The sequence below is a fragment of the Staurois parvus genome, unplaced genomic scaffold, assembly GCF_062004578.1.
Source record: "Staurois parvus isolate SC_StPar_1 unplaced genomic scaffold, SC_StPar_1.0 ptg000172l, whole genome shotgun sequence".
NCBI lineage: Eukaryota > Metazoa > Chordata > Amphibia > Anura > Ranidae > Staurois > Staurois parvus.
Genome location: NW_028317968.1, coordinates 11,686,799 through 11,710,459, shown reverse-complemented (window position 1 = coordinate 11,710,459; position 23,661 = coordinate 11,686,799). Strand labels below are relative to the sequence as shown.

The following is a 23,661-nucleotide window of genomic DNA, read 5'->3' as shown; positions in this document are numbered from 1 at the left end:
TCACACATTCTGTGTGTACAGTGGGGCCCTCCCCTCCAATCCTTACCTGCGCCCCCTCCTATCCAGCAATGTGCACAAAAGCTTCAGATATATGAGGACTCTACCTCCTCATTGCCTGAGACAGCAGTGGGAGCCCATTGGCTGGCAGGGGACCCAAAAAGGAATAAGGAGTTAATTAGGGCTGATTAGAGTAAATGGTTAAACAGAGGAACATTTAATTTTAAAGAAAAAAAAAACAAAACTTGACAGTTTGTTTTTAACTTCATGTGCCGAAAGAAGTTCATCCATTTTTGATCTGTAGATGAATAAAAAAAGATACAAAATTAAAGGTTTATTTTTATCTTTCTGTTTTAGCGGCTGAGCATTTTTGTTGATAAACATTTGTCAAGCCGCTTTTTTTTTTTTTTTTGAGAGCTTCAATTTCCAGGACTTATTTACATTTCAGCTGTCAGCAGGAAAACCTCGCTGACAGCTGAATAAGTCATTGGTTGTTAAGGACGCAGCCGCCCTGTTCCAACCAATAACTTCCGGCTTTTTTTCTTAAATTTTTCAGCTGTCAGGGGAACTCCGCTGACAGCTGAAAGAACCGAACTTGAAGGTATCAGTTTCAGGTATCTGGGCATCCGCTTGAGTACTAATACTCGTGGAAATGCTTAGCATCGGCACAGATCCCGATAGTTGATATGATTTTACTATACCTATTACACTGCCTTTTCTTTTATACCCATCTTCTTTTTCCAAAGTCAAGATTACCAACATGGTATTTTCCAGTCAATTGGGTTCAAGGAATTCCATGAATATCTGGTGACTATGGATAACAGTAACCCAAAACAGAAAGAGGTTCTTCTACAGAGAGGTGAGCAATGCACTTGTTTTCACAACCCTTATGTGTTTCATTGTCATCTTCCAAAGGGCACAAAGTGTAATAAACTTTATAGATATGAGAGTAACCAACATTACATTTATTTTCCAGGAATAGAATCACTGAAGCAGAGAACTCAAAAATATGCCAAGAAACAGATCAAATGGGTGAAGAACAGATTTTTGAAAAGTATGTTTGTTCATTCAGTTCTCTTGATCAGCTATTTTAAACTGCGGTATGTACTGCCACAGGTAGACTGAAATATCCAAAGCCAGTCACAGATGAAGGTCAAAGAACTCCTGCTTAGCTATGTGACATCGGAGCAGCTTTCCACAACACTCCTCTTCAAACTTTAAAGCAGTATTAATCCTGAAAGCAAACCTATATTATATTGCAGCCTACCAATTCTTAAATGTGATGTCTGCACTAGTTTTATTGTTTTTAGGCTTTCTTTCCTTTTTTCACCTGCTGATCCAGCCAGTAATTCTGTTTTTTCAAAAGAACAAGCTCTCCTACAGATGTATCAGTTTACAGGGATGAGACAAACCATTTAATACTGAGGAGGTGCTTACAATGGTTAGCTTTTATTTATGTAAAACCTTTATACCATTAGGGAAAAAACTGTTTGCTGTAACTGCTTATAACAGGGGTGTCCAGCACACGGACTGCACGTGACCTGGGGCCCATGTGGAGGGACAACAGGGATGCTGTGTAAGCACAGCGGCCAACATAGACAAGCCCATCTGTAACAACGCCGGGGATTCCATGCAAAAATGGCTCTCAACGGGTAGGTGCAGCTGCCAGCCCTGTTCCCTATAATGACAGTTTGCTGGCAGCCACACCTAACTGCAGCTCTGTACACAGCCAGCGATAATCACTGCTGGACGCACTTTGTCTGCATCCATCAGTGCTTATCGCAGGTTAACTCTCTGGCTGTGTAAAGAGGTGCAAATAGGCGCAGCCGGTGTTGACCTGACACTATAGTGAGTGGGCCCAGCGGCCACAACAACCCATTGAGAGTCGCAGGAGGAACTGCTTATCAGCTATCCTTATTGTTAGTGTATTTTATTTGCAACCAAAGACCATTTCTCTTTTTCCAATGTGGCCCAGGAAGGTAAAAAATGTGGACACTCCGGGCTTATAGCATGTGAGCTGGAGTTTGGCATTTAACACTACCCTCCCCCACAGACTGCCAATTCTGCTGCTTGCTGTGCACCATATACTCATTCGTCCAGTTAGGGGGTACTCTAATATAGTAAGTGTGTTACTGGCCAGATCACCAAGTGAAAACCGAGGGAACAAAGAACAAAAAAAGCTAATGCAGTCACTGTATCTAATGATTAGTAAGCTGCACTATATTCCTTTTTTAGGGGGTCTTAATGCTGCTTTAATCGCCTCCCGCCCGCCATATAGTACAATGACTGGCGCAAGGTGGTTCTCTCATTCTGGGAGGACATCATATGACGTCCTCCCAGTCTAAACGCGCTTGTGCGGCTCTGGGAGCACGCAGCGCGGCGATCGGCGGTGCGCTGTGTCCCTCGGACACAGCAGATCACCGATCAACGGAAAGAGCTGAAGATATCGGCTCGGTCATGTGATCAGCTGTGCCCAATCACAACTGATCACATGTAAACAGGGAAATGCCGGTTATCGGCATTTCTCTTCTCACGAGCTGTCACGCTGACAGCTCGAGAGGAGAGGAGAGCCAGTGATCGGCATTACTCGGAAAGGACATGTACACTGATCATCAGGGCACCGATGATTGGTGTGCCTTGATGATCTGTGTAGCCCCAGCAGTGCCACCTGTCAGTGTCCATCAGTGCCAGCTGTCAGTGCTCATCCATGCCACCTGCCAGTGACACATTTCAGTGCCTACCAGTGCACATCAATGCCACATATCAGTGCCCATCTGAGCTGCCTTTCAGTGCCACCTATCAGTGCTGCCAGTCAGTGCTGCCAGTCAGTGCTGCCAGTCAGTGCTGCCTATCAGTGCCCATCAGTGATGCCTGTCAATGCCCATCAGTGCCTCCTCATCAGTGTCCATCAGTGCAGCCTATCAGTGCCCATCACTGCAGCCTCATTAGCGCACATCAGTGAAGGAGAAAAATCTCTTATTTACAAAATTTTATAACAAAAACTAAAACTTTTTTTTTTTTAAATTTTCAGTGGTTTTTGTTTTTTTTAAGAAAAAATAAAAAACCCAGAGGTGATTAAATACCACTAAAATAAAGCTGTATCTGTCAAAAAAAAAGATAAAAATTTCATATGGGTACAGTGTTGCACGACCGCGCAATTGTCATTCAAAGTGTGACAGCGCTAAAAGCTGGAAATTGGCCTGGGCAGGAAGGGGGTATAAGTGCCTGGTAGGCTAGTGGTTAAAGAGGCTGTCCTTGAATTGATAGTGCTGTGATAGCAGATGGCACAAACTACTTGCTTGGTTGGACAGAGGAAGGACATATCAGGTCACTGATTGGTCAATATGAACAACATGGACAAAACGGGTAGATGTGGGAAAAAAAGATGGACTGGACATAAAGGGGAGTTAAATTAATATGTCGGGTTAAATGGTGGACATCGGAGTGGAATAGAAATGGATTCACAGAGAAATTGAGAATATTCTGGCCAAGCAGTTAATATTGTTAACCAGCAGGCACTCTCAAACTAATGTTCCCAAATATGAGTAGCCATACTGAGGATATGTTATTCTACATTCCCCATTTCCCAGCTCTGTCAGCTACAGACTCCATTAATAGAAGGGAACCAAATTGTGTGCTTTCCTTCTCAATCACTGAGAGTCAGCTCAGGGTAACCCCTTCCAGTACCAGCATGCCTCCGGTTTTCGCTAGTGTCCTAGGAGGATCGATAATCCAACACAACAAACACTTTACTCCTGCGCTAGGAAAGGACTCAGTAGACCCAGTAGGAATGTTCTGGAATTTTCTGGAATATGCACTGTTTGCTGCCCTCAACAGACCGGGGTGGTCCGAATACACTGGATACAAATGGAGAAACAGAAAAAGGGCGCACCGACCTAGTGCATTATCGTTTAAAATAATTTATTAAAGAAACAAAAATAGGTATCATACTCACAATGGACATAATAACTCAGAGCCAGCCTCTGAGGAAGAGGTTGTGTCCTCGAAACGCGTTAGCCAGTTGGTCATCCAGGGTTCCATTGTATGGACTCAGATGTTGTTTGGATCATACGTCTTGTTCAGTTTGACATGCCTGTGTTATTATGTCCATTGTGAGTATGATACTTATTTTTATTTCTTTAATAAATTATTTTAAACGATAATGCACTAGGTTGGTGCGCCCTTTTTCTGTTTCTCCATTTGTATCTAGGAGGATGGATGCCTTTTCTTCAGTTCTGCTGTTTTTAAAAAAAAATAAAATAAAACAAAAAAAAACCCTGTTTGTTCTAGCGGGGTTCTTTTCAGACTCTGTTCTGGTAGAAAGTTTAACACCATGCTTTCCAGGTCAGGAGATGCTGGCATTGCCTTAGCTTTTCTCCGGTATGTGTAGAATCACTTTGTGAGTGAGCTGTTTGGGCCAAGCGTTAGGGCTACCTCAAGTGTATAAGTCACTGGATGCTTTTAAAATGTCTCGTTTTCACTGTGGAACGATTTCTCTCCTTTCTATTGTTTCAGAGATCATTGGCCTTTGCCTTTTTGATTAAGGCATGTGGTTTCCCCTCTTCATTCCCCTGTGACTCCTTGGGATCTAAATTTGCTTCTCCTTGTGCTATGGAAACTGCCGTTTGATCCCATTAGAGACATTCCACTTTTCCTTTGTACCCCCACCTCTATGAGGCAAGTATCTGAACTAGAGAGCCATTTACGGATAAGGTGATGTTTAGATCCAGGACTTCCTTCTTGCCTAAAGTGGTTTCTACCTTTTTCAACTCATCAAGGGCATTGTTCTTCCATCTCTTTATCAGACTCTGGGTCAACAAAAAGAACCACTTACAGACAATCGAGAGAAATTTCTATCTCTCAGTCATGGTTTCTTTCGGAAAGACTGTTTTTTTTTTCTTGTCATCCTTGATGGTCCCCAGAAGGATGCTCTGGCTTCTCGTCCCACCATCTCTAAGTGACTTAGACAGACCCCTGTGTACGCTTGTGGTTTTTCAAGGATTGGGTGCCACCCCTCCCTATCAAGGCACATTGTACTAAATCTGAGGGCTTCTTGGTATTAAGCAACTGTTTCTCAGACTTGCCAGGCTGCCAAGTCTTCTGTTCACATGTTCTCGGACTTCCACTAGGTAGATGTTGCAACCCCAGTTGATGCCTGTTTTGGGTGTAAGTTCCTTTAGGCAGTAAAGGAGCTTTTGCAGTGCAGCTGTTTGTTGGGCATGTGAAATGTTTCTGTGAGCCTCACTGGATGAATAAAATAGGATTTTTTTGTTTTAAGATCATGCCTTTGATACTGCTTTGCTACAAAATGAAGGCATGCTAGTAGCTAGAGGGGCTACTCTGGGCTGGCTGTTTTGGTGTTTTTTTGGTTTTTTGTTTTTTTTTGCCACTGCAGCTGGCAGTATAACCTGAACGTGAACAACTCCCTGTGTCCCACAGTGGATTTAAAGAAAAGGATTTTATCGGGAGTAAAAAAATTTCCCTATTGTGTGATAACCATGATGCTTATAACATGGTGGTAATATGAAGTTTGTTAGCAAACAAATCTCACGTGGCCCCCCTAATTTTGATTTTAAAGTTTACAATATATTGTCTGGGAAACCAGCGTAATTCCCTGGCTGAGAGTCACCGTTGCAGCTCGGCCCACTGCCAGCAGCCTATCAAAAATGACTTCCTGAAATATGCAGCAGCTGTCTGCCGATATATGCTCATCCTAGCGGTACTTGCATACAGGAGCAGCACATAAGTATAGCTCAGATGTGTGCATATCGGCCTACAGTCACTACATATTTCACTCCTTGAAGCAGGCTGTACACTGCACCTGTGACTCCTGGCCAGAGAATTGTATGTTTTTTGACTGTGGGCAATTTAGCTGTATATGTATATCTTTAAAAAAAAAAGAAATTTTGACAAATTGACATTTGTCAAGTTAGCTGGCACAGCTAAATTTGTTCTGGGCATTTATGTAATCATGGTGAGGGGGTTACCAGAGACTTGTACTGCCATTGCTGACTTTCTGAATCTGCTAATCCCCTGGCTGTCTGTCTTCCAAACATTGTAAGTTACGGACCTGGAACAAGCAGGCAGCAAACTGGTTCATAATGAACTTATAACAAGTGATCTGCTTACTGGTTCCAGATAGATGACTGTGAGCAATTCCATTTGTTTGGCAACTAACATTTGAAGAGAGGTCAGTGGTGAGAGCCTTCATACTTCCCCATAATACACATTTCCTTTTGAATATTATTGGCTTCCATTGCTTAACTCTTTGAAATTGCTAGCTGACCCAAAGGATCATTATTTTGTCACTGCCCTGGAACAAGTATATAGCTCTGCAATTTTGACTTTCTGCTGTTACTTTGGCTATAAAATTCTGTGTTTTTCTATAACACTTGTAGTTACATACAGTGTCATTTCAGCATAGGCTCCGAGTGCTGTTGAATAAAGCAATAGGTTCACTTTACTAAAAATGTTAAGCAGATGTATTTGGACTTTTTAAAGTGGAACTGAAATTAGAGAAAAGCCAGCTCAGGGAAGTGTATGCAGCTCAGCAGGACAGGCTGATACTTGTAGTATTTATAAAGGCTATAAAATCTGAATACCAGGCAGTATCTACAAAACATACTCAGTTGTGCGAATTACTTCACTCATCAAAAAAGTACACAATTATGCATTATAATGCATATACTCTACAGAAAGGAATTGCTTACTCCCTTTTTAATTGGACTGGTGTTCTACTTTAGCGAATTTCTGTAGAACACGGTGATTTGAAACCTACATTTTATAAATTAGGAATGGTGGAATTAGCTTCTAACTCTGGCATCCTTTTTTGTTTTCTGAGCACATTCTTTTTGTGTTCCAGACTTGCTCCTCCTCTTCTCTCCACCTCTTCCATTCTTGGATTGCTGCCAGTGTCAGCAGCTGTCCTCAAATATTCTACCACAAAGCCAGGCAAGAGACAGGTGCTCAGCCTGCTCTGCACTTCTCGTTTAAGGAAGAGCAGGTGGAAGGCAGGTCATGCTCAGTTGCTGCACTTTGCAATAAAGCACACAGTCTTTTGGATTTTTTTTTTTTTTTTTATGTATTCAGTGAGAATACATAAAGACATTCAGTTTTATTTCAATGGCATCTTAATCTGCATGTGTACTATATTGTAGAATATATTTTAAATACAATTGTGTGTTATCTGTATTTTTAAATATGTATTTAATAGTAAACACAATAATACTTTTGTATATTTTCTAGGACCTGGACCTAATGTGCCCAGTGTGTATGGATTGGATGTGACTGACATATCTTCTTGGGATGAAAATGTTCTATCGCCTGCAATACAGATTGTGGGCAATTTTTTACAGGTTGGTTTTCTAGCTGACTCACTTCTGTAATTTATCAGTTGACCTTTACCAACAAACTAGTAGTAGTTTAATTTTTTGTGGTAATTTTATTTTAAAATGTTTAAAGTTACAGAATCACGGGAACGTTTATTATTTACATATACTTAAAAAAAACATAATACTTATAAATAAGTGAATTGAAATATGTATCCACGATGCTGGGACACCAGGCCTCAGACCCTCCCACCCTGATAGGTTGATGGGCATCGAGGCCTATATGCTTCTGTCTGCATGCCTTGGGCATGGTCATACTTGTAGGCATACATTATTTTTTCTGGAGCCAAGGTAGTGGGATATAAGGAAGTGAGCAGTCCAGTCCTCACTGTGTTGTGTGGCTTGGTTGCTTACCCTTTCAAATTACTTTCAAGTAGGTCTATGTATCTATCAGGTGTAAAGACACCCAGGAGCTCATGAGCAACACCCAGAGAAGGAAGGAATGCTAAGAAGAAAAAAATATGAAACGTAGGGTGGGCCATTAGGAGGGAAGGGCAGAAAAGTGAATGGGGTGGGGGAGACAGAGATGGATCCCCACCAAACCATGCGAATGTGAGAACTGGCTAAAGCCCAATCAAAATTTCCAGGGAGTACATGCTCAACCCATGAGGCCCAGGCTTGTTCAAACTTTTGCATAGTGTTCTTGCGGTTTGCAGCCATCTTCTTGTTCAGTAAGGACTATGTCCTTGTTTAACTTGTATGATTGTTGGATTAAAGGACCACTATTCTTTAGCCACTACTGGATTAGCTGTAAAGAAGGTTAGGAGGCAAAATGGTGAATTTGTACATTTTGCTGTTTTCAAGCTCAGCAGACCTCTGGGTGTCTTGTGGATATCCTTACCCAAAATGGTGTAAGCCAGTTGGTACACAAGTCCAGCATCTCCTCCTGATTTTTGGGGCAGTTCCACCAGATATTTAGGGGAGTTCCTGGGGATTGACATCCTGAAACATTTTGTCAGAGGAAGTGAGTGAGTGAAGAACCTTGCTAGTCGACGTGGAACCATGTACCACCATATAAGTAGTTTGTAGTGTGATTACTTAACCCCCCCCCCCGATGCATTGGTGGAACAGTAGGCTGTTGTTTGCTAAATTTGGTTTCATGCCAGGTATTTTTCCCTTCATTTTTCCTATGGATGGGGCTTGGCCACTTGTCCTTCCAAGAGTGAATTATACATTAAGGATATGATTCCTCTAGATGAGTGTTCATGTAGGTAAATATGTTCACGCTTTGTGAAAGCCTACAGAAATGAGGATTCATAGTAGGTAATTGGAAACCCACCATGGGAATCAGCACGGTTCTAAATATCCTGGAAGGAACATAGGATTACAAATGAGGATGAAGAGTGGGGCAAAAACGCACATTACTTTACTTTGAGTACTTTGTCCTGTCCCAGATTTAGATGAAATGGCGTACAACTCTACTGAGACCGAAAGGAGAAGACTAGCTGTGTTGTGGTAGGCCAAAAGCTTGAAGATTTGCACAGCAAAGTAGTTGGTTATATGTAGGACCATGTCCCCCACCCTCTTCACCAAGTTTACATTGAAGTACTATTCTTCAGTTTGTTTCTTTTGATGAAGATTAGTAGTTTCTGGATGATAGGCAGTATATAAGGGGGTATTTTAACAGGGAGGATACATAAAGGATCTAATAGTTTGGGTAAGAAGTTCTTTTTGACTGCCACTATACCTCCCAGCAAGAAGAGTTGGTATTTTTTCCATGGTTTGGTGAGAAGCCAAAGTTGTTTCAAGAAGGCAGATAAATTGCTTCTTGTATCATATAAAGATGGTGATAAATGAAGTGAGATAAACCCCTATGTATGGTAGACTTGTAATTTCCCAATGAAAAAAAAGGTGTTTTGCAGTTTGGGAAATGAATGGTTGGTTTAGACTAACAGTGAAGGCTTGACATTTCTTGATGTTGATTTGGAGCCCGGTAAAGCCTTAGAAATTCTTCAGTGCAGAGAGAAGGGTTGTTAAGGAAACCAAAGAATCAGTGAGAAATGTGAAGACATCTGTGCAAAGACATGTTTGTAGCCTGGCAGCTCTGGACCTTAGGTGTTCAGATTAAGGCAAATGGCCAACACCAATGGTTCAATCACCAGAGCAAATAAGATTGGGAAAATGGACGGCTATGATTGATGCCACTGCCTATGGTGGTGTTAAGGAGATATTGCATGGATTTAAAGTGACAGAAAGCCTTTTGTCCTTTTTAGTAGGGAAGGGGGGGTGTAGACCTTGTACATTAAGCGATAAAATATTTTGACAGCCATGATTATGAGAGAAGGGAGAAAATGTGCATCTTGAGTTGGTAGAGGATTCACCCCTGATGTGCAGGAAAGGGAGGTGAGCAGTAAGAAGTAAAGCAGTTGGATTCATGGTTAATTGAGCAGTACCACGTAGCAACAGAGATTATTAATGGGGTATTTTTTTTTTATTTTTTAAAAGGTTATGTTCAGTGACAGGGGGTCAGTATTATTCATATATTCCTCTGTAGGACACTGTAATAGTTGGAGATGTGGGTTAACCATGAACATCACTGAAAATGAGGAAATTGGATGAAATGAATATGGGTATATAAGTATTGCCCAGTGGCTGTTTTCAGCCACTTAATGAGATTGACCAGCACTTTTGCACTATTGGTTACATAAGGTGGTTAACCTCCTGAGCTGCATAGAATGCATGAATCTGCCCTTAAAACCACTTGGAACTTGGTCTCACAACCTTCTATCTCAATGTTTTACTATTGGCAGGGACATTATGGGGTTTATTTACTAAAGCTGGAGAGTCCAAAATCAGACTCCCTTCTGCATAGAAACCAATCAGATTCTAACCTCAGCTTGTTCAATGAAACTTTGGCAATGAAACCTGGAAGCTGATTGGTTTCTATGCAGAAGGGAGTCTGATTTTGGACTCTCCAGCTTTAGTAAATAAACCCCTATGTGTCATAATTTATAAATCAATATGGAAGAGCAGGGGGAGCTGCATGGGTCAAACTTGACGTTTCTGAAGCTAATAGAATGGTTTCTTGACTTCCAGGGTGCTCCGGTAAAGGGTATGTGCAGGCACACCTTGAAAACTACTTGACAGGAGTGCTTGCAAATTGTAAAGCCCAACTCTATGTTTGAAAGACCCCTTTTTTTCCCCAGTTTGTCTTCATCCTGAATCCCACTCTTTACCAATTTTTTAGGGAATATATGGCATGCATACCTTACATGTTGCGGTCTTCCACACCGTCACACATTGGAGCAGTGGGCAGTCCTTATTGGTGCATACAAGGAAGCTGTTCTGTGAGTACAGTTCTTTGCAGCAGTACACTGTGAGGCCAGGCTGGTGTGATGATGGCCTTCCAGGGGTGTGTTCATGACAGCTTATACTCACAGGAAGGGGTTGAAAGATGCAAATACTGACATTCATTTTGTATAGCACATTAGCAAACCTTAGTTTTAACAGATCACAACACACAAATGTAAGCCATTTGTGCTTTGTGGTAGGCTGGGAATAGAAGGTACAGGTAGGTATTTTGGACAACTGTGAAGCATTGACAGACCATGCAGAATGAATAAGTTTCTTTCCCATAGCACACAGTGCATGGTTAATTGTAAGTGACAGCCAAGTGCACATGCCTAGTTCACTGTGATGGGACCTGCCTTTTAGCACATCACAATGCACATAGTTGTGCTGCGAAAAGTGTGCGTGTGTATTTAGATTAGTTGTTGCGAGTTGGCAGCTGATTCAAAATGAATGGGCTGTCTAACTATACCATGCAGAGTGTAGTTAATTTTGAATGCCCACCAAATGCACACCACAGCTGGCCTGCATTTTTAGGGCATCAATGCACAGAACTAAATAATCTGTATGTTGTGTGCTGGAAAACCAAAACCTACTTGAGTCTGTTGTGGTGTTTTTGCAGCCTGTTTAGAGTAAATGTGTTGCCTTACTGCAGCACAAGTTTAACACACAGTCTGATTACAAAAAAAAAAAGTTTCTCTCTCAAAATATTTTTTTCAATACAGACTAGAAATAAAATTTAAATGATATACTGGATGTTTAGGGCAAAACTGTTCTCCAGTTCCTTAGGTTGGCACAAGGTGTTTTGTAGATTTCTGGATCTTCCCCTGCTTTGATTTTGTATCTTAGCTTCAGGCTGACCAATGTTGTCAAGGCCATCTATAATGACACTATAGCCAGTCCATTCTAGTGGAAAAAAATACTTGCCTTGAGAGCAGAGTGGGCTTAGTTTAAGATACACCTGGCTAGAGTTAGATCTAATCTTGGCTTCTTTTAGTAAACCCACATTTTTTTTTCATGTCATTGGCTTTAAAATGAATTTTTCATTGAGAGATATATAAAATGTTCATAGATATCAAAAATAAACCAAGTATTTACTATTTCCTTCCATTTCCTTATTCAGAGTAGCAACGGCATTACAGCCAATTTATCCTCACCTTTGTCACTCTCACTGTAAATTGTTCAGTTTTTCTGTGGGAAGAAGCTGTGCTCTGCTGTAAGCCTGTTTTTGAATGAACACATCCCCAGCATCCCTTTAGACATGCCCAATCCTCCTTGCCGGCCACTAGTTGGTACAGACACTAGGTGTGCAGTCAATCCTTCATCTTCAGTGTTGCCACTCTCACTGCCAATATTCAGTTTACCTCAGGGAGGAAGCCATATTCTAGTCTGCTCCCAAACATTATATGAAAACACACCCCTGGCATCCCTTTTGATGTGCACATTCCTACATTTTGGCCTCTGTGGTGTAGAAATTGGCTGTACAATCTGTTTTAGAAGCAGGTCTGTTGGGGTGTAATCAAGCAACTGATAAGCAGATTGCACAGCTGAGGTCTGCATGAACCAGTGGTCAGCAGAGAGGAACATGCATGTCTAAAGGGATTCTGTCTATGCTTTTTTTCATATAACACACATGCTCAGAGTTTTATCACATGCTGAAACAAATCTCCACCCCATTTTCAAATCCTGTGGTGCGGGGATTGATTATACCATGTGGCTGCAACATAAAAAGAAAAAAAATATTTGAGCTTAATTTTAATTGGCTAGTTATTGCTAGAGTCCTATTTAATGTTCATATACAATAAGTAGTTCTAACAGCATTGTATACACTTTAACTACACTCTGTCGATAAGTGAACATATCTGCTAAGTGAGATGACTCTTTTGTTTTTACCATATTACCCATAGGGTCTTCTCCCTAGCATCGAACCTATGAAAATTGCCTCTGACAACAGTGACAATAAAAGAAGTAGTAGACTCTGTGATCTGTGTAATCGGATCATTATTGGTGATCAGGAGTGGGCAGGTAAGTATCTACATTTTCACCTTCCATTTGATGGGTCTGGAAGCTTAAATGTTGAAGTATGACAGCACAGAACACTTTGTGTGTCCCTTTCTTGCAGCACACACAAAATCTAAGTCACATCAACATGCAAAAAAGAGAAGGAAACTGGAACCAGATGAGAAAGCTATAGATAAGAGGAAGTTGGAGTGTAGCCCTGATACAGAGCAACTCCAACATGGGTCATCAGATGGGACTTTCCATTCTGCCTCAGACTGTGTGTATAACAAACCAGAAAAGAGACTATGTGAACACAAGGATACAAACTCTCATCCTTCAGCAATAAGTACCATTAAATACTCATGACCACTTTCTTCCTATTTGTTTCACCATAATCATAAAATGAGGAATATAATAAATTTACAGTATTCTGTGTTCAAATGATTTATACAATATGCTTCTTATCTTTGATTGCTAATCTTCTTCAGGTTAACTGGTTTCCCTTCCTAATTACGTGTACTTCAGTAGACTTCTGACCAAAATGGCCAGTTATTAGCTATGTGAGCAGCCATCACACTCTAATCCGTCTGGATAACTGACTCCAGCACACACATCTTAATGGGGAACTAAACCTATTGATTTAACAGTTTAAAAAAATGGTTACATTCCTAGCATTCTGGGAATACTGTCACGTTTGCTTGTGTTGTCATCCAAACTGACAAACCATAAAGTGGCTGGTGTCATAACTGATCATATGTGCTGCACCATGACTGTTCCCGATCAAACAGAGGCTAAAATGTCAGCTTCCTTGGCTGTAAAGGATAGGAGGGTTTAGTTTTGGTTTAATGTTCACTAGCATTGCCTACAAGACATTTCCTGCAACATCCCTGAAATCTAGTATTAACAGCTTCTCTATTCTGTGGCAGTCTCACACCTGCATTTACGATGAAATTAATTTTCCTTACCAGGATAATGTATAGATTATACTTTAACCTCCCTAGCGGTATGATTATTTCAGATTTTTGGTGCTGAAAGCGGTACCATTATTTTGCATGGAAATATGTAGTTTTTTTATTGTAGGCTGTAATATTTAGGAATAACTCACTGAAATCTGTCCGAACAAGAGTCTAGTAAACATCCCGGGTAGGATAAAATTTGAAACACGAAATCATAAATTATAATTTAATAAATAATCATAAAAAATAATATAATAATAAATTTAATTCAATAATATAATCAAACCAAAAACACTGAAATTTGAAATAGAGCGCCAAGTTCGTACATTGCTGAGCAAAGTCGCAAAATCGTTTTCAGCATCTGTGGACGAATTTCCCCACAAATAATTATCACTCAATTCTGCAAATGGTTCTGATTTACTATCGCTGTTCTCTAGCTGATCTAAACCCGCTTTTGACCTAAAGGGACGCTTTTTGGACGCCATGGACATTTCTCAGTTTCCAGGCAGAAAGAACAGTAAAAATGCAGGCAGGGCACAGGACAAAGCACTAGGGACAAAATGTATGTGAAATGGGTTGAAACAGCAATGTTTTACTAATGTAAAATTTGTTTGGAAAAAAATTACATTTTTTAAAATTTTCAAATTTCCCGCCGCCCGTACGTCCCGACGTCACAGGGACCGGAACACAGAAGCCGGATGCCGGCATCGGCCGGAGGAGATAGCCGGGGATGCTGCAGGGGACACATCGCGGGAGCGCAGGACAAGGTAAGCTCTGCAGGGAATCCCTATGCAGCTCCGCACGGTAAGCCCGAGTGTAGCTCGGGGTTACCGCTTATGGTACTGACATTTTACCCCGAGCTACACTCGGGAATACCGCTAGGGAGGTTAATACAAATTCACTTCGTTTGTGTCTCCAAACATTTTTTTAAAGTTTTGATTAGGGTAGATGATTGTAGCCGAAATAATGCACTTTTATTCAAGCACTGATGTCCACTTCCTAGGCACTGCATCATACATCAGGTATGACCAGCTGCACAAGAAATATTCCAACAACCCCCAATACTGACTTTCAGGCAACCAACCAACCTAAGACATAAACTAATCAGCAGGAAACTTCATTCTGATTATGAAGTCACAAATAAAGGAACCAAGCTCTGCAATGAAAACCACTGCAAAACTGCAGCCTAATCAATCCTTTAAAAAATGTCACACAGAAAAGGGACTTTCAATATCACAGGACCATATGGCTGTATCTCCAGTAATGTTGTGTACTTTATCTAATGCAAAAAATGCAGCAAAGGGTCTTAAGTTGGAAAAACAGGACAGAAACTACAAACAAGGATGTATTTACACAGACACACCATTAAAGAACAGGAGGGTGGTTTATCCACACCTGTGGGACATCACTTCTCACAAACAGACCGCACTATGGAAGACGTAAATGTTTTAGATCTTAAAGGGAACTTCAAAACTACTCCAGAAAAGAGAACTTTTGAACTAAAAATTATCTATATGACACAGATAATAGACTAAATGTGGACCTCGGTTTTCTAAATCACTATCCAACAGTTTTACAACCCCCAATCTCTCTGACTCTTCTCTCTCCCTTCCCAATCCATAGCCCTTTCCCTATCTTATCTCACTATCTACTATGTTTTGTTTTTTTCCCCAGAGATTGTCTTAGCATTCTGCTAAAACTTTGTGTATTAGTACTGCTTTGACCTTGAAGAAGGAGGTACATCCCGAGAGCTTGTACTGAAAATTTGAATGTTAGTGCAAATTTTAAAATCTAGTATCATGGACAGTGCCCTATAACCATTCCCATACCCAACTGAGTAATTTTTATTATTTATTTTTTTTCTGATTGCATACTATTGGGGGAGATTTCACTTCCTGTTCCTGAGACAGAACAGGAACTTAGAAGAAATCTCCCCAAAGTGAAGGAAATTCCCCACTTAAACAGTTGCTCCTCACCTTTTTTTGTTCTAAAATTTGGGATTTTCCATCACTTTATGTGGTCACAAGTACAAATAGTTGCATCTCTTGTGTTCAAGCCCACTCTATCAAGAATGAGAACAAAAAAAAGTTTTGCTGGTATACTTTAACTTTCTTGTACAAGTGGAAAATTCTTTTACAGAGGCTTTTCACTAAACATATACTTTAAAAAAAAATCTTCTCTATGCTTATTACATATTGCTGTACCTCTCTGGTCAGCACGTGATACATTGTCTTCCTTGGTTGTTTAGGGAGCACACTGCTTTGTAACTCCTCTGAAGCCAGCCCTAGGTGGATCGGATTTCAGCTGGTTTACTAGGGACCAGCCAATATTCTATCCATCTATGGGCAGGCTGGTTGTACCAAATTTAATCCAGCAATGAGCTGGATGGATTTTTTTTGCATGCGAACTGTGCCAGTGGCTATAACCACTAGCAGTGATCATTGTATTCTGCCAGCAGGGAAGGCTCCCCGCCTGTAGAACACAATAGCACTGTGGGAGGGTTTCCCCCATCAACACTGTTGATGGGGAATCAAGTGATTTTTTTTTTTTTTTTCCCACCACAAGAGAATTGTACAATGTATGGCTTGCCTAAGTAATTTTGTTGTTTTTATCTGAGGATGCAGAGCTATTGCTGAATATGTAACTGTCGGCTTACACTATATTTTTTTTTTTCCTACACTTTGTTTTTATACATAAAATGTGAAATGTATTATTATAACATAAAACTGTTTGTTTGTTTTTTTGTGTGACCTTATTGATACACTTTTATAGTGTTCTGCAGCTGTAGTGAACCTGTGTGTATACATCAGTTTTTCTTCTATAGACTTCTCCCCCCCCCCCCCCCCCTTCAGTCCCCCAGATAGTGGATTTGGTCAGTAATCTCTGTGCTCCAATTACAGAGCACAGACACTGTAGCTCTGTAGCTGGAGAGACATTTATTAATTATCCACTGATTACTGCTTGCCAATCCCTGAGCTCTGACTAATGTAGATAAGTAGCTCATTAGAGTCTGACATCTGCAGAGAGTTACAATATGCACATGGTCTTTTTTGTAATAACGTTAAAGGAAAGTTTGGGATATAGGGCCCTGAACATTGTTTATCAGTCAAAATCTTTCAAGAAAAGAGCATATTCTGATATCCCAAAATAAGATTAAGGAGGCTCTTTAGAGATTTGGCCTATACCCAGGAACTGTCCATCTTGCAGATAAGACTTTTGTAACCTATTTTTCACCTTGCATGGCATAAGCAATTAAAAAAAAGCATTATTGGGGCTGCAAATCATGGGCCTGTAACACATGGAAATAAGCAAGTAAGCTACTGCTTTCTGCTGTCTTTTGCGGCTCATGCACTTTCAACATGCACATTGTAGCACCTCTGTCTGCAGTTTAGTCATATAATACATTTGTATTTGGTGTTTGTGTGTGCTTTAAAGAATATGAAGCGCAGCAAATGTGGTAACCTAATCGGTTAGATTGTGTGTATGCACCTTCCATTTTAATGGAGGTACATCCTGTCACAGCTCAGTTTTAACTTTTTGCATTATTATACAGGATTTATATAGCGCCGACAGTTTGCATGGTGCTTTACAAAATAAATACAAATTGGTACAAGAGAAATCGAAGGGCTCTGCTTGTTGGAGCTACAATCTAAGATTGAAGATAAAGGGCTTGCTATCCCTATAGTACTCTCCACTCCTTGCATGACCTCCTACACTCTAGCTCCCTTGATCCTCCTCCCATGCTCATCTCCAGGACTTCTCCAGAGCCTCCCCCCATCCTCTGGAACTCTCTGGTGATCTCTGAAAACCTATCTCTTCAGGAAAGCCTATCCTGCCTTCAGCTAATAATGGAATCTTCTAATCCTCCTACCAGTTCATCCTCCACAGTTATTACCTTTTGCACCACTAGCCCCTCCCTCTTAGATTGTAAGCTCCAAGGAGATCCCTTGTCTCCTCCTCCCATGCCTGTCTCCAGGACTTCTCCAGAGCCTCCCCATTCTCTGGAACTCTCTACCCCAATCTGACTACTGCCTACTCTGCTCACTTTTAGGAGATCTCTGAAAACCTATCTCTTCACGGAAGCCTATCCTGCCTTCAGCTAATAACCAAATATTATATTTCTCCCATCAGTTCGTCCCCCACAGTTATTACCTTTTGTACCACTAGTTCTTCCCTTTTAGATTGTAAGCTCCAAGGAGCAGGACCCTCCTAACCCTCTTGTATTGAACTGTATTGTTGCTGTATTGTCTCCCATTATATTGTAAAGCGCTGAGCAAACTGTTGGCGCTATATAAATCCTGTATAATAATAATAATTGGACAAGCCAATTACACTGAGAAACTAAAGCCTACTACACACGGGCCAAATGTTGGACGGCATCAGCCGGTTCAAGAGAAACCGGCCGACATTTGGCCCACGTGTACAACAGCCAGTCCGATAGAAGCTGGCCATTTGGCTGGCTTCTGTCAAGGAGGCATAACCGAAGGTGGTCTACTGATCTGCTCCTGATCAGTGCTCTCAGCTAATGGCTGAGAGCGCTGACCAGAGTGTTCTGGTTGGGGGAGGGGGGGGGGCAAGAATGCAGTCCCTTCTGTCAGAACACAATAGCACAGCAGGGGAGATTGCTGAACTAACATTGGAGTGTGTACCAGGCTTTAGGTTAACAATCAATAGTTTTTTTGCAGCAGTTTATAATGACTTGCATTTCTAATTGGGTCATCACATAGAAGAGCAGGCAGTGTGCATACAGTTCACTATCTAGTGTAACTGAATGTATCATGGGCTTAGAGGATGCAAAAAAAAAAAGAAGCAAAAAAACACAAAGCACACCCACGTGCACAAGCAAATTGGTTTAACATTGTGCTAATATTCTGTTTGTGCTTTGTTATTTTTCAGTTTAAAAGGCAGTTTAGTTTTCTCCATTCCTACAGTGCCTAGTTTAACCTGCTTTTTTTTTTTGTCTTTTTAATGTTGTGAACAGAGAGGTATTAAGTAGTAAATTAACTCACTTCCTCATACTGTTGCCCGCCCCACCCTAATTTCTTATACTGAACTCCCGCCACACTCTGCGCTCCATATTTCTTGGCGGCAAAGCCTTTGTTTTACACGCGGGGAAAGCATGACACTCCCTGCTGGCTGGCAGCTAGCCTAAGGTGAGGACAAAGAATAAATCCTTTTGTACACAGACACTTTCAACTGTGTGAAATAGTAATGGGACACTGACATGCAGAAATATATTGTTCAACTGATTCCAGAGTTTATCAGGTTATACTACTAGAGATAAAGGCAGATATTATAATGTTGGTCTTCATTTAAAAAATCTTGTGTAAATATATTAAATTGACTGCAAGTGGATAGTATAAGCACATTTGTGAAGTATCTGTAGCTTTATTTGAGAATTTTAAGCCCTTTTGGTTATTGTGCATTAAAAAAAAAAGTGATTGTAATTTTTTATATAAAATAAAACAGGATTATACTTGCCTGCTCTATGCAATGCAATGGAATTGCAGAGCGGCTCTGAACCTTCTTTTCTTAGGTCTAAGCTGGCTCATCCCCCCCCTCCCCAGCGAGTGCCCCCATGGGAAGCTGCTTCCTATGGGGGCACTGATGCGGACTTGTTCCTGAGCCCCGCTACCTGCATTTATTAAAGGTGTATGGCCAAAGCTGTTGGTTGATGTCAGACTCGGGAAAAATCCACCCAGATGCCTGGACCGACAGCTGGCTCAGTCTCAGTGAGCCACAGGGAGCCTGAGATAGCCGCTCCCATGCCTTCCACAGTCTAGTGCTACAATGAGTGCATGAGGGGCAGAACAGAGAACAGGGCCCCAGAGCTGTCATTAGCTTATATTTTCACTGCTTAGGGAGCCACAGATCTAGACCATTCATGTGTCTTTGTTTTGAAAGTCTAAACTCCCAAAGCTTTTCCAGGTTAAAGCGGAGCTCCACCCAAAAGGGGAAGTTCCGCTTTAAGGACTGCTGCCCCACTCCCCATTAAGGATTGGCACCTTTGGGGGGCAGGTACCCGAATTTGACAGGTACCTGCTCCCACTTCCGGTCCCATCACCTAGGCGATTGGAAACGGAAGGTGTCCTCCCTCCCTGTAGTCTTTTGAGACACGTGACAGGTCCCAGAAGACTACAGGACCATTCATGAAGCGCAGCGCTACTCGTGCATGCGCAGTGGGTACCTGGCTGTGAAGCCGCAAGCTATCACAGCCGGGTGCCCACACTGAAGATGCCGGCCTCCTGGAATACAGGACGGCCGGTGAAACGGGCTGCGGGGGACACGCCACGGGACTGAGGGACAGGTAAGTGACTATTTTTTAAAAGTCAGAAGCTACAGTTTTTGTAGCTGCTGCCTTTTATTTTTTGACAGGGTGAGTGGAACTCCACTTTAAGGACTCTCTAGATTCTGAAACTCCCAAGATTTCTATTATCCCTCTGTTTTATCAACTTTTCTGATGTTTTTAGATTCATCACTGATCTTGCTGGTACAATCTTTAATATAAAATACTGCATTAAGAGGGGTTGCAGGTTTTTTTTTTTTTTTTTTTACAATGTTTAAAGTCAGCAGCTACAAATACTGTAGCTGCTGACTTTTAAGAGACATCTGTCCAGAGTTCCGGTGCTATCCTCACCCATGCCAGTTCTTCACTAGTCTTCGGGTCCCTGGTGCTGTCATGTTGAGTTTGGGAAGCCAGTTGTGACTCCTTGTGGCTTCAAAACTACACTTTACTCTCTGAATGGTCCCGGAACTTGTGTGTGTGTCTCCCAGGAGATTTGCAGGTGGGTGGGCTGGAGAACTACTGGGATTGCCTAGTTGATTCCAATGGGAGTGAATATCTGCCAGAAATAAGTAACTTACTCCCCCACCTTAAAAAAAAAAAGAAAAAAGTGCCAAACCTGTTAGAGGAGGAAAATCAGTGGAACCTCCCTTTTTAAGGTGAAGTTCTGCTTTAAGCTAACCTGTTGATTCCCCAGACAGTTATCTGACATGCAAATTTATTATATCCAAAAAAAAACCACATCATTTTTGCTTGTACATGATTGGATGATAGGAAAGAGCAGAGTTTCTCCTCATTTCTGAGCTTCCCCTCAGATCTGCAGTGCACAGTGAATTTCCCTTTAGTAAATCAACCCCATTAAGAGCATTGCTTTCAGTTAACCCTTGTACACACGATCAGAAAATCGTATGAAAAATACCGCTTTCAAAGCAATCACGGTACACAGCTTTTGCCTGAAATTATTTGAAGGGGCAAGCATGAAAATTTTTCTTGTGCGGTACCAAATCGTATGCTTTTCATTTAATCAGTATAGCTTGCGTCTGAAAATACAATACATTACATCACTTCCGAATTTTTATCCTGTCGTACGAGAATTTTCATAATTTAGGTAACCTCTTCAGATGCAGACTAGCATGCAAAAAAACAAACAAAATCCAGACGATTATTCGTCCGATATTTTCGTTGTGGGGCTTTAGAAGGTTTGCACTGTGCATAATAATCTGATAGTGTTTAAGAACTGTAAGTGTGAAAATATAGCTATAAAATCAACGGTTGATTTTCCAGAACTATGAAAATCTAATCAGAACCTTCCTATTTATTTGTGTCCTGGCCCTTGCCCTACATAGTTTGTAGATCTAAACAAGATTGTACACTCAGATACCAACCTTTTGTGGTTGGCTCCGCACCAAACAAAACTGAAAAAGCTAGAAATCCCCTTGAACGAGCTAGCAGTGACTTGCCACCAATTTGAACAGAAATTATAAATGACATATTCCTCATGTAGCATGGTCTGTCATTATTTAACTGAACACTACACTACATGCTGAAAACCAGAAGCTGTTTCACACATTTATAGGTTGCTTTCTGCCTCCTGCTGGTCTTTTTCTTTATGACTAATATGAAAAGTAATTCATTCAGACAGGCACTAACCAGAACAGAGTTTATTGTTTCATTGAGACAGGTTTATCAGAGGAATCACTGCAGAGACAGTTGTAGATAAAAGGTCTCATGAGTCCATAGGCAACGTCCATGTGCATGTACCCTTAGCACTGATATCAACGTAACATTTCTGACACAAGTACACTACATTGTATGACTTTTGTATATACAGTGTCCACACATACATATGGAATACCAGGCTCAGGGACTGGCATAAACTACTTTTCTACCTGGTGATAGATAATTGTGCAATATTTATGTTTTTTGGTTGAATCGTTGCTCCAGGTTTGAATACAAGCCTTGTCACCCTCCTGTGTATCCAATATTGCACCAATCGCCCTGAACACGGTGTGCTTGTAAGAATCTATATATAACTCTTTAGACAGCGCTCTTTGAGGAAATATTGTCCAGATGTTGAAGTCTCCTATTTGGCTGGTAAGTAAATATTTCGTGGCCATCGTATCTCACCAGCTTGGCAGTGGTGATGTGCAGTATACAGTGACAGATCAGTTACAGGAATAACTTGGAATCGTATACATCAAACTCAGCAGAGTTGCAACATACACAGGACTCTGCGGGAAGGGGGGGTGTCAAGAAGGATAAAACACAGAACTCTGCCCTAATGGAGGAACACAGAGGCTATTTTGACATTACGAGACTGTGTACATCAACAATAATCTACAGATCGGTGAAGTTGCTGTGGTTGTTTTTGTTGTTCTGGAGCTATTTCAGGAAGTTAGAGGAAACCTCTTTAAAATAAGAGAACTCTCACTTGTTAAAGTTCTCACTTGAACCAGTGTTCCCATGGATAGAAACCCCCTCTACTTAATTGTATAATCATATTTTCCATTGCTTTTTGTCCCAGGGACCATTGTCCCTAGAACAAATACAGGAGCATTTTTTCCATTAGGGACACAGACAACAATAAAAGCCTGACAGAGCTTTTAACTCTTTTAGGTTTTTAACAAAAAAAAAGAGTTGGCTAGATTTTACTGCCTTAAGTCGGCCTCAGACAAACTGGTTGGACGTGAGAGTACAATCTGACTTCCCTCAAGGCACATACTCTAAGACATACGGCGGCGCGTTCCATAAACCTATATTCTGCTCTGCCAAGCTGACAAGTTTACTTCAATACAAAATTGAGGGGTTAGGAGAGGCAGATGGTGCAGAAGAGGCTCCTGGTACTGCCTTACCAGGGAAAGTGGGGTGAAGGAGTAATTGCAGATTTAAAAGGCTTTCTAATCAGTTGCTTGTTGCCCCTTAACAGAGACCTGCCTGGGGCATCAGAGAGAACCCTTGTCCAATCTCAAGTCTTTAGGTACCCTAAAATTGCTTTGATATTGCTTTGAAATCCCTGCATAGTGAGGCAATCTGGTACCCTGTGTAGCCAACTTTTTAAGTGTCAGCCTTATTATAGGGACTTATTGATCTTAAAAAGGGATCCTCTGGTAATTTTGAAAGGAAACTCAAAATGAGAAACATATGTAGGTTGCCTTTGCTGAATATTGACTGCCGAGCTGCTTCAGGTTTAATACTTCGTTTCAGAAAGTATTGAAGCAGTTGGATCACCAGGACTGCTGTGTAAAGAATGGGTCAGCAATGGCATCCTATATATTATTCTTAGCACATTCTTTCTATAATGGCTAAGCCAACACTGCTTGATGGCCATTCACATACAGATCAACTATACACACAGCAAAATTATGCAGGTGAAAAACACTGTAAAACCATTACTAAATGAAAAAAAGAGAGAGGGGGACAGAACTGATGAGCACCACACTGACTACAGCAACAAGATAAATAGACCTATCAGGATGGGTGACTTGCCAATGCTCTGCAGCAAAATAATGCAGAGCACATTAAGGCAGTAGTACAAGACCAGTGATGTACACAGTCTCTCTGCACAGCAGAGGGATGCCTAGATGAAGACCTAAGGTAGCCACTTATTTAGACATAGACCCATCTTTTTGTTTCAAGCAGTGGTAGCGCAAGGGGCACACGTACAATGGCTCACTGTAGAAGAGCTCTGATCTGCTTGGATGTGGTGTCATCATTCAGGTGACGGGTTGTATATCTGAAAGAAGAGAAG

General features: G+C 41.2%; 2 protein-coding genes across 7 annotated transcripts in view; one reads left to right on the top strand and one right to left on the bottom strand.

The window, feature by feature from the left end:
• The window catches only part of TRIT1 (tRNA isopentenyltransferase 1), a 36,584-nt gene extending 23,466 nt beyond the window's left edge, over positions 1–13,118 (top strand). The window contains exons 7-11 of one of the 2 annotated variants that reach the window (XM_089676686.1): positions 744–856; positions 974–1,051; positions 7,243–7,352; positions 12,581–12,698; positions 12,796–13,118. In XM_089676686.1, the coding sequence (XP_089532812.1) occupies positions 744–856; positions 974–1,051; positions 7,243–7,352; positions 12,581–12,698; positions 12,796–13,040 (664 nt within the window). In that variant the 3' untranslated portion in view covers positions 13,041–13,118. Of the gene's footprint in view, positions 1–743; positions 857–973; positions 1,052–7,242; positions 7,353–10,572; positions 12,559–12,580; positions 12,699–12,795 lie in introns of those variants that run through there. The other variant, XM_089676687.1, reaches the window with a different exon arrangement.
• Positions 13,119–21,559: 8,441 nt separating this feature from the next.
• Positions 21,560–23,661, bottom strand: part of LOC149462654 (CYFIP-related Rac1 interactor A-like) — a 63,412-nt gene continuing 61,310 nt past the window's right edge. For all 5 annotated transcript variants that reach the window (XM_089676682.1, XM_089676681.1, XM_089676685.1 and 2 more), the window contains one exon: positions 21,560–23,646. In XM_089676682.1, coding sequence (XP_089532808.1) covers positions 23,583–23,646 — 64 coding nt within the window. In that variant the 3' untranslated portion in view covers positions 21,560–23,582. The remainder of the gene's footprint in view (positions 23,647–23,661) is intronic.